At 34.1% G+C, this 16,800-nt stretch overlaps 5 protein-coding genes across 6 annotated transcripts in view; 1 reads left to right on the forward strand and 4 right to left on the reverse strand.

Annotated features, from left to right (window-relative positions):
- The window catches only part of LOC108366165 (serine/threonine-protein phosphatase 2B catalytic subunit 3), a 78,080-nt gene extending 71,535 nt beyond the window's left edge, over nucleotides 1–6,545 (reverse strand). Inside the window, exon 1 of the mRNA XM_017620482.1 lies at nucleotides 6,519–6,545. The gene's annotated coding sequence lies outside the window, so the exon portion shown is untranslated. The remainder of the gene's footprint in view (nucleotides 1–6,518) is intronic.
- Chpf (Chondroitin polymerizing factor) overlaps nucleotides 1–8,103 on the forward strand; it is a 54,393-nt gene extending 46,290 nt beyond the window's left edge. For both annotated transcript variants that reach the window (XM_017620479.1, XM_017620480.1), the window contains exons 4-8: nucleotides 1,716–1,871; nucleotides 1,961–2,554; nucleotides 2,628–2,939; nucleotides 3,006–3,186; nucleotides 6,537–8,103. In XM_017620479.1, coding sequence (XP_017475968.1) covers nucleotides 1,716–1,871; nucleotides 1,961–2,554; nucleotides 2,628–2,939; nucleotides 3,006–3,186; nucleotides 6,537–6,952 — 1,659 coding nt within the window. In that variant the 3' untranslated portion in view covers nucleotides 6,953–8,103. The remainder of the gene's footprint in view (nucleotides 1–1,715; nucleotides 1,872–1,960; nucleotides 2,555–2,627; nucleotides 2,940–3,005; nucleotides 3,187–6,536) is intronic.
- A 1,889-nt stretch (nucleotides 8,104–9,992) lies between these two features.
- Nucleotides 9,993–11,642, reverse strand: LOC108366166 (probable alpha-aspartyl dipeptidase). The gene is made up of 4 exons (XM_017620484.1): nucleotides 11,618–11,642; nucleotides 11,313–11,555; nucleotides 10,694–11,254; nucleotides 9,993–10,333 (listed from the first exon to the last, which is right to left on the reverse strand). The coding sequence occupies exons 2-4, from the start codon at nucleotides 11,408–11,410 to the stop codon at nucleotides 10,270–10,272; spliced, it is 723 nt and encodes a 240-aa protein (XP_017475973.1). The 5' UTR covers nucleotides 11,411–11,555; nucleotides 11,618–11,642; the 3' UTR covers nucleotides 9,993–10,269.
- Nucleotides 11,643–12,448: 806 nt separating this feature from the next.
- On the reverse strand, nucleotides 12,449–14,214 carry Fer3HCH (Ferritin 3 heavy chain homolog). Its single transcript, XM_017620486.1, has 4 exons — nucleotides 14,080–14,214; nucleotides 13,820–13,980; nucleotides 13,523–13,744; nucleotides 12,449–13,455 (listed from the first exon to the last, which is right to left on the reverse strand). The coding sequence occupies exons 2-4, from the start codon at nucleotides 13,955–13,957 to the stop codon at nucleotides 13,258–13,260; spliced, it is 558 nt and encodes a 185-aa protein (XP_017475975.1). The 5' UTR covers nucleotides 13,958–13,980; nucleotides 14,080–14,214; the 3' UTR covers nucleotides 12,449–13,257.
- Nucleotides 14,215–14,754: 540 nt separating this feature from the next.
- On the reverse strand, nucleotides 14,755–16,761 carry LOC108366167 (dual specificity mitogen-activated protein kinase kinase 3-like). The gene is made up of 5 exons (XM_017620485.1): nucleotides 16,202–16,761; nucleotides 15,743–16,133; nucleotides 15,544–15,676; nucleotides 15,200–15,402; nucleotides 14,755–15,141 (listed from the first exon to the last, which is right to left on the reverse strand). Exons 1-5 carry the CDS (start codon nucleotides 16,261–16,263, stop codon nucleotides 14,938–14,940), a joined length of 993 nt encoding a protein of 330 aa, XP_017475974.1. The 5' UTR covers nucleotides 16,264–16,761; the 3' UTR covers nucleotides 14,755–14,937.
- Between the last annotated feature and the right edge of the window lie 39 nt (nucleotides 16,762–16,800).

Below are 16,800 nucleotides of genomic sequence, written 5' to 3' on the forward strand. Positions count from 1 at the left end.
AAACTGCATACCCAAAAGTTTCAAAAAAATTTATATAAGGATAGTTCAAAATTTTGATGTAAATTTGTTTAAATTTTCTAAAGTTTGTATAAATTTTGTAAGTTTTATTTAGAGATATGGTTTTTGTCAAAGCATAAACAATAGTTTTATAGAAAAATAGAATAAAATTTCACTTGCAAAATATCTGAATAAATATTAAAAAAAAACAAATCAGCATGGGAACACTTGTTTAAATCACTGTACGTACTTACATATCTATGTACATATATATTCTTATGTACTATACTACTTGTACATAAGCATATTAAAGAACAAATCCGCCAAAATTAAGCTACCAACAAAGTAGCGCATGTGCTTTCTTTTGATATAGTTTCAAATATTGCAGAATAAACATTTATGAACAAAAAATAAAAATATTAGTTGAGTTTGATATTCAGCGCATTTACTCATATTTACTTTATGGACAGCAAACATAAAACAGAATATGAAAAGCAAAGTTGAAGACACGCAGAAATGGTTCATTGTGCGCGCAGATTTTTTAATTTATTTGCTGTTGTTAAGAACACATGTTGAGCGAAAATAAGAAAGCCGAAAAAAGGATTCTTAGAATTCATTAAAAAATCTGGTGCTTAATTAAATGGTTTCAAGCATAACATTTAATTCAAGGTTAGACAAAAACACATAAAAGGCATAACTGGCGTTACTTTCAATTTATGTATGATTTTAATGATACAAGGCATGTGTGTCCGATCATACAATACAAGATATTCACGTATGTAAATATATACATACATAATAAATAAATATTTGTACATATGTACCAAATTTAACGCTTACCACCTCTTTACTACTTTTCGACGGTTTTACTAATTTTTTACGGCCCTTGGAGAGGCTAACTAAGCAGTCGGTTAACTTATTATGTACATAGTAGCTACTTATCGGAAAATCGCCTGCTTTGAAACTAAAACATGACAAAAATTTGTCATATCTTTGAAGGTCTTTGAAGGACTTTGGCAGGACTTGGAATTGGGCCGATACATTCGGTTGTCGATAAATTTCGATAATGTCATATCGACAATTCAATGAACTTCAAAAACACTAAAATTCGATAACACAACAAAATTCGTTAACTCGACTAATTACAATAAATTTTGGATAACTGTGAGTTTCGAGCGCTCAGTAAATTTTGATTACTCAAAAATGTGTATATGTATCTCGATATAAATCTATAAACTATGAATACCTCTATAAATTTCGATAACTCGGTCAATTTCAATAGCTCCATATTTTTCGAAAGCTATTGACAGATTTCGATAACTCTGGTAACACGATAAAGTTCTATAAGCAGTATTTTTCTTTCACAGAAAAATCTCATCACAACTAGTTGTTAAGTTCGAAGAGCGAAAAACTCTTAAATGTTTGGCAAGGCACCGTAGGGTAAACGACGGCTAAAAATGTTTGAACATGCCTAATTTTTACCAAAAATATCCTTTTTAAAGACGAAGAAATTTTTTATATTACTTGATCTTTAGCTTTATTTGAGTGAGGTGTGTTCATTTAACACTGACCATAGGGCTTAAATTTACATTTTTTGTTAGTTTACACGTTTAGACGAACACGCTTCATGTTTTTGTTTTTTTATTGATACTTTCACTATCTCTTTGATTTTGCTTGCGTAACATAATTCAGCAAATCATTTCCTTTTTGCTTTTCAGGGGGTACATGAAGACATCTACACATTGCAGCCGCATGTAAAATTGTTTAAAGATTTAAATATCCTTGCCAGAGACGAGGCTTTCCGAAATGCAACAATGGTTTATCCCGTTACATCAATGGATGACTTATATCGTTTACATGCATACTTCTCAAAGGTAATCGTCATCTACACAATTTTGCTCATGTATATGTACTTGTATGTGGGGGTATGTATGCATTTGGTTTAAATATTTCTCTTTTGTAGTATCATTTAGAAACGATACAACAACGCAGCTTTGACTTGGAGCGTAAATCATATCGGATAGCTAACGGTTCAATATCGAATAATATACTCGAAATCCGTTGGCCACTTGGTGTACCCAGTGGTTCAGCGCCTGAAACGCGCCATGACATCATAACGTGGCACCTCATCAACAGCACACACATTTTTCTGCCCAATGCCGAAAATATTATCGAGCCACTCAGTCGCCACGACAAATTGGATTTTGACAAAGTGCTTGAAATTGTTGTTGCCTATGCCAAGCGGAAGCATTCGCATTTGCAGTTTATCAATTTGCATACAGTGTATAGGAAATTTGATGCGACGCGTGGCATGGATTATCAATTCCATTTAAATTTGCGTGACACACGTCGCTCCGATGAATTGGTGACAAAAAGTTTTCAAGTTGTTAAACCGCTGGGGCGTGTTGAGGTTATACCATCGCCATATGTCACCGAAAGCACACGGATCGCCATAATGGTGCCAACGTTTGAACATCAAGCAGAGGATGCTGTCAATTTTATTGCCGAATATGAGCGTATTTGCATGCAAAATCAGGATAATACATTTTTGCTGTTGGTATGTTTGCCTGTAACTGTTTCGCAAACAATTTGTTTTTTTTTTTTTTTTAATGTGTGTTGTCTTTTTTCAGATTTTCCTATATCGATACGATTCCATGAGCAAAGGTGAAAGCGATCCATTTAAAAATCTGAAAACACTCGCTTTAGATTTATCGACAAAGTACAAAAATGATGGCTCACGCATAGCCTGGGTGTCCATACGTCTGCCGTCAGCGGTTAGTGACACACCACCACCTGATGACATTATGCACAACTCCTTATATGGACGCAATGAAATTTTAAGTGTTGCTGTGGCAGACTTGGCGCTGCCAAAAATCGGATTGGATAGTCTTGTGTTGATGGCATCTACAGATATTAACTTCAAAACGGATTTTTTGAATAGAGTAAATTAATTTGTTTGGCATTGGCTTCAATACTCTATTTTTACAATTTTCTTTCCATCATTTAAGGTTCGCATGAATACCATTCAGGGTTTCCAAATATTTTCACCAATAGGTTTCATGATGTATCCATGTAGGTTGGCTCACTTTTGCAAAGAATGTGAATCATGTGATGTGAGTCAAAGCACGGGCTATTTTGACAAATGGAATTACGATCTAACATCGTTCTACAGTCGGGATTATGTGCAAGGTATGTACATTTTGCGTAAGTTTAAGAAACACTTTTAGGTGTTGCGTGTGTGAATGGATAAAATTCAGGAAGCGTAACGGTTATGAACTTTGTATGTAATAAAAATCATAATTTATTTTATATGCCTTTTTCGCTTTTATTGAGAGCTGTATACTAAGCTTAAAATTGGATTTATATTTTTTCGAACAAATTTAATCGTTGTCTTAAGATTTTTATTTTTTCGATCATCTGATAGTCGTTATTTTTATATATAATTTTTATCGAAAAAATAAAAATCCTAAAATAACAAAAATAACTTATTGATTGAAAAAGTAAATGTCAAAATTTAACGATACACAGCCACACAAAAAAGTGTCGGGTTCGATGACCATATTATCCCTTCCTTATGTATTTTGATGCGCTGAACACGAATCTGAAGTTATTTTTGCTCCATCACGTCAGGATTTATTCCTTTCAACGTGCCTGTCAACTCTTTTTTTGTAGCTGTGTTATTATTGATTTATAATAAATTAAACAATAACGATTTTTGAATAATCTAAAAATAAAAATCTTTGCATTTAATGATTATTTACGGTCGCTAATAAGACCAGAACCAGATTAAGAATCCCCATCACATTAAAAAAAAAATATTTAGTCTATATTGTTTAATAACCTACATATATTCCAGCATTGTTAGCATATATGTTTCGTTTTTTTCATCTAAATATAACATAAAGTTTTATCTTAATTAGAACGCATTGATTTAATTTTTTTAACAAATTAGGTATCGACTAGTTTTTTCGCTTGAAGTTGATCTGATGTGATGTGATATTATATAGTGTGATACATACCGTCACTACACACGAATAAAGGCGCGATAGTGTTTTGACGGCGAAAAAAGGCGCGTAAAAAAATTTTACGAAAAAAGATGCTTATAAAAAACTTCGGCGAAGTATGTTAAGAATCTTTGAAGCTGAAGTTTTTTAATGCGTCTTTTCTCGCCGTTAAATTTTGAGCTCGCGCCTTTATTCGTGTCTAGTGACGATACGTTATTGTGTAATGTGATGTAATGATTTGTACTGTGTTGTTATGTGACGCGAGGGGATGTAAATATTTTTAGTTTTTAAGTTTGATATATCTGATGTGACGTCATATCGTGTAACTTGATCAGGTATCAACTGTTATGAAATGATATCACTTGGTGGCATACTATCTAACACTCTAGTCGTATTTTCATCTGTGATGTGATGTTGTGTAATGTGATCTGAAGTAATGGTATGAAATGTGGTGTGAGGCGATGTGATGTGGCGCTAGGTAATCTAATTTGATGTCGGCGATGTGGTGTATCTTCTGATCTAATGTTATTACACGAGAGTGTCATTTGTGTTGTGGGTTATGTAATGTAATAAGAAGTGATATGATGTTATGTAATGCGGTGTGATGTGTCGCGACGTGACTTAGGCGATGTGATGTAAATATTATTATTAAGTATCATTTGCCATGAAACTATATCATCCGATGTGATACGATCACGCGAGTTGTGATTTCATCTTTGATGCGTGGAGTGATGTTATGATATGTGACGTGATGTGATGTGATACGATGCCATGCGATGCGAGGTGATGAACTATTACTCGAATAATGTGAAGTATTTTTATTTCTTTGATTTGCTTCATTTGACGTGGCGTGATTATATGTACATATATTATTTGATGCACTACTAGGTTTGTTAATGCAAAAATTAGCCAGTAACTTGCCAGCAACTCTTCAGTAACTTAATTTCTGAGAATGTGCGGTCATAGAGAAAAATATCCAAAAACGTAGCTGAACACAAAACTAGTAACAATTTGCATGTTTCATGAACAGCTGATAAGTTTGCGGTTTATTCCTAGCAATTTCTTAATAAAACAATATATTTTTTATTTAATTTCAACTTTAAAAACCCCAGAAATAATTTCCTTATAAGTTTCAATTGCACCCTGCAACTTGGGATCAGCTGTTTTCTCGCTTACAAGTTTTTACTGGCAAAAATTGGTCCAGTAAAAATTTGCAACTTCTCCTCCTAGCGAACTGTCATTTTGCTCTCTCAATGTCTGCTACTGTGCAAGTTTTTTGGATACATTTTGGTGTTCACTAGATAGTTTTTGATAACTTTTGGCTACATGAACAGGCAAACCATCACACGAGTTTTTTGCTTATTTCTAGTGTATGTGTTTGAATGTTATGTATTAGCTCTGATCCAATACTTTTCGTGAAAAATCCTGTAAAACTGTCAAACAGCAAAATTACTCTCTGAAGTGAGAGTAAAAAGTGAGTAACAACACAAAAAGTACGGGAACAAAAAAAACATTTTTCCTGTAAAAACGTCAACCAGTGATCGCTTGACACTTTTCATGATTTTACCAGAAGAAAAAGTTCGAGTAAAATCTTGCAACTTCATTCTCTTCACAACTCTCCAAATGTCGCTCTCATTTACAGGATTTTGGAGTATGGGAACATTTGTTCTGCAACTTCCTGCATGTTCGTGTAAAATCCTGTAAGTTCTTGGAGTACTGGATCAGAGCTATTGTGTTTTAATATGACGCGAGGTGATGGAATTTGTCAAGCGTGATGTGAAGATATTTGACTTAAAATTGGCTTGATTGTCTATGATTGACGTGACGTTTTATCATGTGATATGCGCAGTGTGAAGTAAAAATTTGTAAATTTGGATATCAACTAATGTTATTCTATCACAAGAGTATTACTTCTAATTGCGGTGTGCTGTTATGTGATCAAGTGAGATTTCATGTGAGATGTTGAAATTTAACATGGGCGATGTTATTACATATGTATTTGACATGATTACCGATCATCTGTAATGAAACCATATCACCTGATGAATATCATATTAATTTTTGTTGCATCTTCTGGGATATGACGTTAGTTAATTTTTATTTAAATATATTTTTGTACAAGTATGGCATGATCTGATTTCGTCTGCTTTGGTAGTGTATCGTCTGAATTAACGTTATGTAATATAATTTACTTTAATCAAATCTAAGAAATAAAAGCAATTGTTGCTGTTGCAACGCTGGAGTGACAGTCCTTGGCCAGATATATGTACATACATAGTAAGTCTGGGTCGTTCCGGTTATGTAGACCCAACTGTCGTGGCAACCAAATCAAAGCAATTCATTTAAAGCGCTATTTCACGTTAGCCCAACTGCCATCATTAAAATGTTGTTACATTGACATGACGTGATTTTTCTCTGAGTGATGCGATTGCGTTCAAGTGTATGATCTATACATATGTACTTATTTGTAATGTTTACTTTTTTAATATTTATATAATTATTCACATACACACTTACTTATGTTCCCCATTTCAGCACGTAAGATGATTGAATCAACTTTGCCAATAACACGCTCCGACAATGACATTGAGCAGCTTCTTGCCCGCACTGATCAAACAATAACCACCATCTTGGATATGTTTGTAGCTTCAAAACTGCCCGTGCACATCCTGCGCGGCACTGAACCGAATTTGCGTTACGGTATTGCGATACGGAGTCATACCAATAGCGGTGGTGATATTCTAAAATGTCCTGCATTGCGAGAGTACAACAAATTATACCACATATCCAATGAAATACCCCAGCGATATGACGCTGCGCAGCCTGAGAGTGATACGGCGACCGACGCTGCTGCTGACTTGCAAAGGCGAAAATGCATACACTTAGCATCGAGAAAACAAATAGGTGATGCCATTATACGTTTCGAAGATCGAAGTATACTGCACAAATAATTTACACAAAGCGCGAACCTTTGCACAAAAGAATTGTTTGACAAAAAAAAACTAAAAAATCCATACTTGACTATTATTAGATGCGTGAAGTAAACTCATCTCTCTAGTGCATTTGACGTCGCACTTGACTACAACGCAGTATAACTGCTGAACTGGTTAGCCGAGTGCCGGATGATGCACGTTAACTTTTTAATGCTCAAATTTGCATGATATTGTAAATATTAGTTTAAATCCTGCAAACCTGTCATTTAAGGAGATTTTATGCTGTTTTGCAAAAAAAAAACAAAAAAGATACTACTTTTGTATATTAGTCTATTTTGCCAAAATACTTGCATACAAACGCACAAACGACGCGTGCACATTTGTATTAACTATAACTAAGTAGTTTTTGTTTTAAGTTAAATTTATTTATTTTTATAGTTTTAAGACGACCGGCTGAGCCGCAGCTGATTCCTATCGATTGAATGTAACGAAATGACTTCTTATGTGCATGTACAATAGTCCTAGAATACCTAGTATATAATTTGTAAGTAATACTTAAGGCTGTTTTAAAGTGTTTTTGTCTATGTATGTACATCAACAAAGTACATAGAAATGCCCAAACTTGTCATTTCCAAATGAAAATATTTAAATACGTATATATGTATATAAGTAGCGATTTTAAATTAATTTGGTGTTTAGTTACTATATGAAACCTGGGCCCTTACTCTGTAGTTCGAATCAATAATAAATTTGTGCGAATTCGAACGATTGGTACTATAAAAGTGTTAAGTGTTCGTATAGTACTTCTTTTCGATTCGAACTACAGAATGAGGGCCCTGTATTTGTTATCATCAGTGTTTTAAGTATACCTTATGTATCTGTGTATGTATGTAGTATGTTCATCTCGCCATGACTGCCATGTATTTAGTTTCACGAGCCACAAAATGTTAAATTTATTTTTATTTTTTAACTTTTTGTATATTTAAAAGTAAATACGTAAAAGGAGTTCATGCCTTATTTAAAAGAAAGGGAGCGAGCTTTTTATACGTATGTATGCATGTATTTGTAGTCTGTTGCTTGGGCGCCGAAAATCTCTCCAAACTATTTAAGTGGAGCTTAGTTAGCTTCTTTCTACCTAAATATTTCATATTTTCCATTTAAAACTACAATAAAAAAACAAAAAGAATTTGTAAATAGACGTATAGTAATTAGTTTTAATATCTAATATACATACATATGTACATACATATAAATATTTCTACCTATGCATGATTAAAAGGTGCCAAAGCTTTTAAATTTCTAATAAATTGATGAGCCTAGTGTTAGTTCTTACTTTAGGAGAAAATTAGCAACGAAAGATTTCAAGTATTATGTTATTAATATAGGGTAGCTGTATGTAAATTTATGTTCCAGCTAAAAACGAAATTGACTAGAATCCAATATACATATGTATAAGAGTATTTGCAACTACTATGTATGTATGTGCAAATGTAGAAACAAAGAGAAATTTTAAAATTAGCAGTAAGTGATAAGTAAGTAAGTAACGGCCGCTGTGGTGTATTGGTAAGCAGTGCGCGCTTTCACTCCGTAGGGCCTGGCTTCAAGCCATGGTCAAGGCAATATCGCCAAAAATATATAGAAAAAAGGTTTTTTATTAACAGCAGTCGCCCCTCGGCAGGCAATGACAAACCTCCGAGTGTATTTCTGCCATGAAAAACAGTTTCTCAGAAAAATACAATCGCCGCTCGGAGTCGGCGTAAATCTTAGGTCCCTCCCCTTTGTGTGGCAACATGGCGCACGCCACAAATCGGAGGAGAAGCTCGGCCAAACACTAACATATATGTATATGTACAACACTTATATGTGTATGCATGATCAGTTATGTAAATTTAGAATAATTGAAGTGTCTAAAAATAAAAGCAAATTTTTAATGTTTAAAAAAATATATAAAATTTATAATACGAATTTTATTTTATTACAAAGTACAAGGGAAATGATTTAAGTATACTGCCAGCAGCCACCACGTGCACCACGCTTCACTTAAATAGACCGAACAGAGTTTATTGGAAAGGAAGAAAATATCAATATGCTTTGTTTTCAAGCGGATTTTTATAAATCAATACAAGAAATTGCTTAGAAATTATATCCACTTGTTAAGTTATGTAGCATCCTTGTGCGTATGGAAAAGTTATTAATGGGTCAATTATGGATAGCACCACAACCTCAGTTTCATTTCAGTGAGTCATTTCATGTCACCGCGGCCACCTCTGTGCGCGAATTCTCAGGACTTGGATGAAAGTTGAAAAGATTGAAGGTCTAGGTGACATGAATATACGTGCAGCATATTTTGCAGATATGACGTAGAGTTACCTATTTACACGGGGAATTAAATTTAAAAAAAACGTCATACATACCTTTCTTAAAAGTGCTGTATCTTGGAAACCTTTTAACGAAAATTAATGAAAAAAATGTATTTCTTCCGTCTTATTATGGGCTTTAATTGTACCTTTTTTACATTAATGTACAACGTATAAAAAAAAAAACAAACAACAAAAAATAAGTAAACAGTTTTATTTTTATTTTTTGATTATAGCATTTTAAAAAAATTTTATTTTTACATATAAACATTGGCTATAATGTCAACATTAAGTACCCAAATGGGCGTAATGGGCTACTTATGCATATGAACTCTAGATCGTCTAACACTTGAGCAATATGATAAATAGACATTGAAATTTTATGAAATTGTATATTTTTGAAAGAGGAAAGGTGTGTAAAAAAACCACAAAAACAATATGAAAAAAATAAAAAATTAACGGTAACTTTTAGCCACTTGAAACTTGCATATTATGTTATCAGACTAAAATTGAAGAGGCTAAAAAACTGCGTACTAAAAAAAACTCCAAAAACACTCCGAGAAAAAAGTATGAAATTTAGGTGAAAATTTGTTGCACTTTTTTGTAGTTTTCTACAAATTGTTAAACTTGGGTTTATATGGGGTTTGTCTGAGAATCTACTATATTTGAATGGAAAATTCTTAAAAATATATAAATAAACATAAGTGGCACACAATATCACCTTGAAATGGCGTGCTATAGATATGACCGATACTGTATATTTATTTATAAAAGCTTACACAAGAATAACAGTCATAATAACCATATTAAGCAGCATATATATATGCATTTGTGTGTGTGTGTAACTTCGTACAATTTACTAAATGCTTTTTAATTTTTAAAATTTCAAGCAACAGTTTAACTATTGTTCATAATTTTCAATTTTAAAAATTTTACCCGCGATTAATCAGCGCCTTTTGTAGTAAATGTTTCACTTTATCAAGATTTATTTAGTAAAAAACTGAGGTCAGCTTTTGGCGCGAAATCGATAGGCAGTTTATTTCTAGAAAAAAAGAAAAGAAATCGTTAAGAGCAAAACTAAAGTTGTAAAAAATATAAGAAAGTATACAAATCGTCGCCCGTATGCCAGAAGCACGAATGTGTAAAAATTAAAATTTTGAGAAATCAACTTTGAAAGTTTTTTTACGAGACTTAAGTACATTTATGCAAGTGAAATTGTAAAATATGTGGTTTCCGTGCACGCCTGGTATTCTTGGTTTTGGTATAACATAGAGCATCCAAAGGTCAACTCAAAACTGATAAATTCGCACATTCATGCTTCTGGAATAGGGGCGAAATATTGCGTACTCCTTTCTTATAATACTTCCACTTTTTATCAAATAAATAACTTTACTTTACTTACGGCAAAAACAACTTCGCATTACGATCTCCTACTAGAGTGGCCTTATCGCCCTCCACCAACAATGCTGTGCCTTCGCGCAAACCCAAAACCGGTAATTGGTGGTAATCTATAAATTCATTTATACGTTCATCACGCGTCTCGCCTTTGTGAAGTGTCGATGCATCTGGATCCAAGTAATGAGGATTAATGTTGAACGGCACCAGACGTAAGGCATCATATGTTGGCGGAAAAGCCACTGGCATATCATTTGTTGTATGTATAGAACGCGTTGCCACATTTGTGCCAGCACTCGAACCTACATAGGGCACACCTTTTTGCAGCACACGTTCGCGAATTATAGGGATTAAATTTTGATCGTAGAGCGCTTTCAGTAGTACAAACGTATTGCCACCACCAATGAAGATAGCATCTGCTTGTAGCACAGCCTGTATGGGATTCGGCTTAGTGTGCAAACCTTCAACTTGATAACCCCAGGGTGAGAGTGTCTTGTCAACAAGTTCCGTATATTTATTGTGATCCTTTTGGGCGTATGGTATGAAGAGCACCGTTTTTACATTGCGTCTACAAATGTGAAGCTTTGGGTTAATACTTTACTTTTGATATAACAATTATGACTTACTTTGATAGAAAATCAATTAATTGTTCCTTTGCGTGCTCCAAAAACTCATGGCCATGAACACGGGAGGAGGAAAGTAGGAAAATCGAACGTTGTGACATTTTTGCTGGTTGACTTTAGAGCTAGGCGTTAATATGAGCCGGTAGTGCGTTCAACAATGAACTTTAGCAAATTGTGCGATAGCCACTTCACAAAATACATACAATTTTATTGCACATATAAATTAAATGAAATTATAAAAAAATACTGTTGGAGATAAAGGTTGTTATCGATATAAATAAACGTAAGGTTTTTAAGTTGTTTAACACCTATGGTGGAAAGACAGCTGTTCCTTTCGCTGTATTGCATGGCTGTATTGATAAGAACGAAAAACCGGGTTGCTGGCGAATCCGGTAAACAACATGAATTCAGTGTTGCTTTTCATCGAATGAATTTTATGGGAACCATACGCGATTGCCATAATTATTTTACAACGCTTTTCTCAACTTGCAATGTTATATGTCCAGACCTCCATTTATATACTATAAATGTAGCAAAACTATTTATGGTAAATTCTAGATATCAACCAAGTCTAGATAGCAACCTCGTTGTAGGCACCATATCAAAGATATACAATTAGAAGACTCTATATGTGGCCCCGCCAGAGGAAGTTATGTAAATATTGCGCCTTAATATATGCACTATTTGCTGCGGATGTGATTGAAATTCAAACAAGCCCAGTGTTTGCTAAGGCAACTCTTTTAGAATATATATATGTATATATATTTTTAACAGAAGTTAGAGTGTCAAAATGTTCTACAAAAATACCAAGTAGCAAATTTTACTAGGTCACTGAAATCGAAAATCCGCGAATTTAGGAGGAATACAAAACAGCACATATCGCTGGGTTCAGTGATAGTGCTGAATAATTATTGGAAATGAAACGAGAGTGTAGAATAAAATCTCTTTCCCATTACGTTCCCACGACAGTCGGGTCTACGTAACCGGAACGACCCAGATTTATATCTGGCCAAGGACTGTCACTCCAGCAACACTCCCCAAAAAGTCTTTGGGGAATTTGTATGCTGCTACAACAACAACATAAAATCTCTTATATTTCTTGTTTCATTTGATATTAATTTTTCACTTTTTTCTTTGGAGCTGGAAACAGCCCTTATTTTTGATTTTTTTTTAACACTTTCGTAATATATGTAAATTATACGTGTACGCCGCATAAAGTTCCGTTACTTTTTACCGTTATTCCCTGTCGCCTTGTGCGCTCCGCAGTGCTTTCTTTATTATTTTGTTGTATAAACAAGTAGATAATTAATCGATTAAGTTTTTATTAAACATTTATTTAAAATAACATACCTAAGCGGCGTAGTACGTAACGGTGTAGTACGTAGGGTAAAACCGTCTTACGATTCTAGGGTTAGGTACTATTTCAACGTACGCCTTTCAGAAATAAATTCAGTCAGTATCCTTATCACATTTACTTAACGTATTGTATATCTCCTCACATATCATAATTCGACATTAAAATAAATTAAATTGACAATAGATTTTATGTACATAAAATTTTAACCTTAAACACATAAAGAATCCTGCAAACCAAAGTTCCTGAAATCTTAACGAAATCTTTAGGAGTATCTCATTTCTGTTACGATTTTTATACGAATCTTCATTGCTTTACCGCTTTTCTTCCGAAATTTCGTAAGAGAATCGAAGTGTGCACAGTTTAATTAATTTTAGAAAATTCGGCAAAAAATCGGATGAGATCTTTACGAATTCTTAAAAATTTCTCTACAATTCAGAATACTCTGAAAAAATGGTTTGCAGGGAAGTTATGCGGATATCACACAAACACAAGCAAGCTGGTTTATTTTATTTTTCTTTTTTTAACAAATACTGCAGTATTCGTTATAAGAGCCGTATTCCGTTCATTTGCTCCATAGCAATTTCCAACAGCCTAATGCATTTCCTTTCCTTTAATGTCTTTATCAAATATATGCACACCCAACTCTTTTTCACAGCGTTCGATTTGCCTTATATAATCGGCCAACTGTTTTTGTGCATCCACTTGTTCGGCGAGGAAATGTGTCTCCAGAAAATCGCATAGTTGAGGATCAATGTGCTTACTTGCCAAAGCATGTAGTGCCAACAGGGACTTGAAGAGAAACATTTAACCCTCCAAATAACCACACTTGATCATCTCTATAAATTTCATTGCTTACCTCATTGACCGTTTTCTCCATATCCAATGCTTCTTCCAGCGCTGCTTTAAGTGTCGTAAACTTAAATTTTGGAGCTGGTAGATCCTGTAGCAGTATTGTGCCACCTCTTTTGTTCATGTATTCCATGAATTTTGCAGCATGTTCACGTTCTTCATCGCTAGCAGCCTTGAAAAATCCATATATGCCGGGTAAAGCCATATCGGAGCGGTCAAAATGGTATGCCTGTAACAAATTAAAGTTTATTTGTCTATCAAATGCGCTTAATCTCGATAAAGTGATAAAAAATATTCGTCAAACCATGGCTAAGTAATCGTAGCTTGATTTCAATTCCAGTTGTATTTGTGCATTGATTGCATTTTCACACTCGCGATTGAAGTTTTGACGCACTATCAAACACAAAAGACGCCGGAACTGCAGACGTCCAGCAAAATTCATAGCTACAATTGGATTTGATGTGACTATTGAAGTTTGTTTCGGAATGAATTCGAAGTAAATAGAAAATAAGGTTGATTTTTTTGCGTTGTATAAATATTCCAGTAATTTAGAATCGTACTTACAATTAAGAATGTTTTTAGGTGTTTGGGTGGTAGTACACTTTAAAAAGTTGCATAAAGTGACAGGCACATTGACAGGACAAATGAACAATAGGCGCTGAAAATAATGCAATGCGCCGAAGCAATTTTGCCTTCTATATGCATATGTTACAGAGTTTGAGTTTTTAGTTCCCGTACGAGGATGTTTAACTGAAATTTCAAAGGTAATGCCTGTAAGTCTTGTGTCGAGTAGCACATTATGTATTTTATTTCATATTTGTTTGCTTTTAGTTTATTTTACCGTTTAACAACTTCGCATATATGCGTGTACTTAATTTTTTATTTCGATTCCTTTTTTAGATTTTTTTTTAACATATTTAAAGGTTTTCTATTTCTGCATGATAACAATTCTGTATTAAAATTTAAATAGGCACTTTAACTTCTGACAACATATTAAAGTTATGGCTGCGTTATTTTCCTTTTTTATTTGTGAATATTTAGTAATTTATTTTAGATTCTAGCAACCATTTCATTACATTTACTATAATTTTATGATTTTTAATATAAAACATAAACATTTTTCAATAAGGCAACAGTTTTTGAATATAAAGCAGTATTTGACTCTTACATATTAACATCTGGTACACTTAGTGTGAAGACATTGTTATAATACATAGCTCTACTTCAAATTGTAATCCATTTATTTTATTTTCATATTTTTATTTTATTTTTTTTTGTTATCAATTCACTGCGATAAATTTCTGTGAAGGCCTCAAGGAAATTTAATCGCTTTTGTTTAATCGTTTACTTAACCACTATTTTAGTTTACAATTTAGATGCATTGAAGCTTTAGTGAAAATATACTGCTCGCGCATGAACAGATTATTCCGGCAAATCCAATATTCTCGACACAAATTCCGAAATATCTGTATCACGCTCTATGTGCTCAACAATAAAGTCGTGTTTAAGCAGTTGTTCATAATTGGGACGCGCTGTATAGTTTTTCTGCAAACACTTAATTATGAAGTCTTCGAACTCGGGTGAAAATTTGCCAGGTTCAAGACGTGGTGGACTCTCATTCACGACCTAAAAACATTTGTTGATGATTAAAGAGCAACATTGCACAATCAGTTTACAAAAATACCTGTTTTAACTGCTCAAAAGGCGTTTTCCAGGAGTTATAAGGGAACCGGCCAGTTGCCATTTCAATCATACTGATACCCAGCGACCAGACATCAGAACGTATGTCATATTGAGCAGGATTGCCTGTTGGATCAATTCGCTCGGGTGCCATGTATGGTTTGCAGCCAGCATCGATCGTTTTAGCAACAGAATCAACCAAGTAACCTGTCAAAAGAATTATTTAAAGTAAGTTTTTTTATGCAAAGCAATTCGGAATGCTAATTACTTTTACTTAGTTTCTTTATACGCAATGGTTGCGTAATAATACGTGTCAGTCATAAGCAACCGTTTGTTTACATTACTTACCAGAGATACCAAAATCGCACATCTTCACTTCACCACTGCGATTGATCAAAATATTTGACGGCTTCACATCGCGATGAATAACTTTAAGTTGTGCGTGCAGGTAGTGTAGTGCATTCACGACTGACATGGCAATCTGTAATAAAAATTCAATACAATAAATTCCTTAAAATATCAATACTCATTTTAGCTATGTACGTACTTTTCCCAAAACGCTTTCCTCCATAGTTAAATTGTTTTTGAACACCTTCGGATAGAATTTGTCTAAGCTCGTATCCATTACTTCCATACATATCCAAACGTCACCTTCTCGAAAGAGTGCTCCATAAAAATGCACTGTGTAGGGACAATCGCTCGAACGCATGGAAATATCTAAATCCATTAGTAAGCGTTTTTGTTCTTTTCGATTTACAGTTGCTGTGATACGTTTTACAGCCATAACCGTGCCAGTCTGTTCGTGTCGCATTTTTTCTACAACGCCATATGCACCACGACCCAAATCTGCGATTTTCTCTAAGCTGTCAGCATTAATTTCGAAGGTTCGATCACCAATTTTAATTGTGGTACTCGAGTCTAAATTCCGTGGTGGCACACTGCAAATAAATAATATTGTTATTATGTGAAGAGATTGAAGGGGTATTAACCAAAATTGGACACCTACATTTCCGGCTCGGGTTCCTTATGAAGCGTGAACTTCAAATTCGGTCTGGATTTGCCGGCCATTCTGGGATGTGTCTTTGTGTGTATGTATTGCAGCGGTGATAAGAAGTCAAGGACCTACAATTAACTACCTCTCGTTTGCGACCTAATACCAACAAGGGGTGCCGGCGTTAAACCTTGACCGACAATTTTATTTCGAATCTTCTATTCTGGCGCTTCTTCAGATCAGTTGCCTAAACCGCTTTTCGAGATTTTCCCAAATTTGGAATTTTCGCGGCTCCGTTCACGTTTACCTTTTTTTCTATTCTTTGCCTGGCTTTCTACTCGTTTCGTGTGGGCTCGCGAAAACTTACTCCAATTGTCACTTTTCTCCTAATTTGGTTATATTTTCTAAAACATTCCGCTCTGGATATAATTAACTTTCACACAAGCCTTTCATTTAAAACATGCCGAATATATAAAATGATTAATTTTTCGTAGCTTAATCCTCTAATTTTTTCAGCGATTCTCGATCCCTATCAAATAAAAAGCTTGTAAAAATCTTGCAAATTTTTTTTTTTTTTTTTTTAACTAGAAATGTCCGTAGACAGATGAATATGG

Source organism: Rhagoletis zephyria, unplaced genomic scaffold (genome assembly GCF_001687245.7).
Source record: "Rhagoletis zephyria isolate East Lansing unplaced genomic scaffold, Rhagoletis_zephyria_1.1 Rzeph_scaffold_02174, whole genome shotgun sequence".
Taxonomy (NCBI): Eukaryota; Metazoa; Arthropoda; class Insecta; order Diptera; family Tephritidae; genus Rhagoletis; species Rhagoletis zephyria.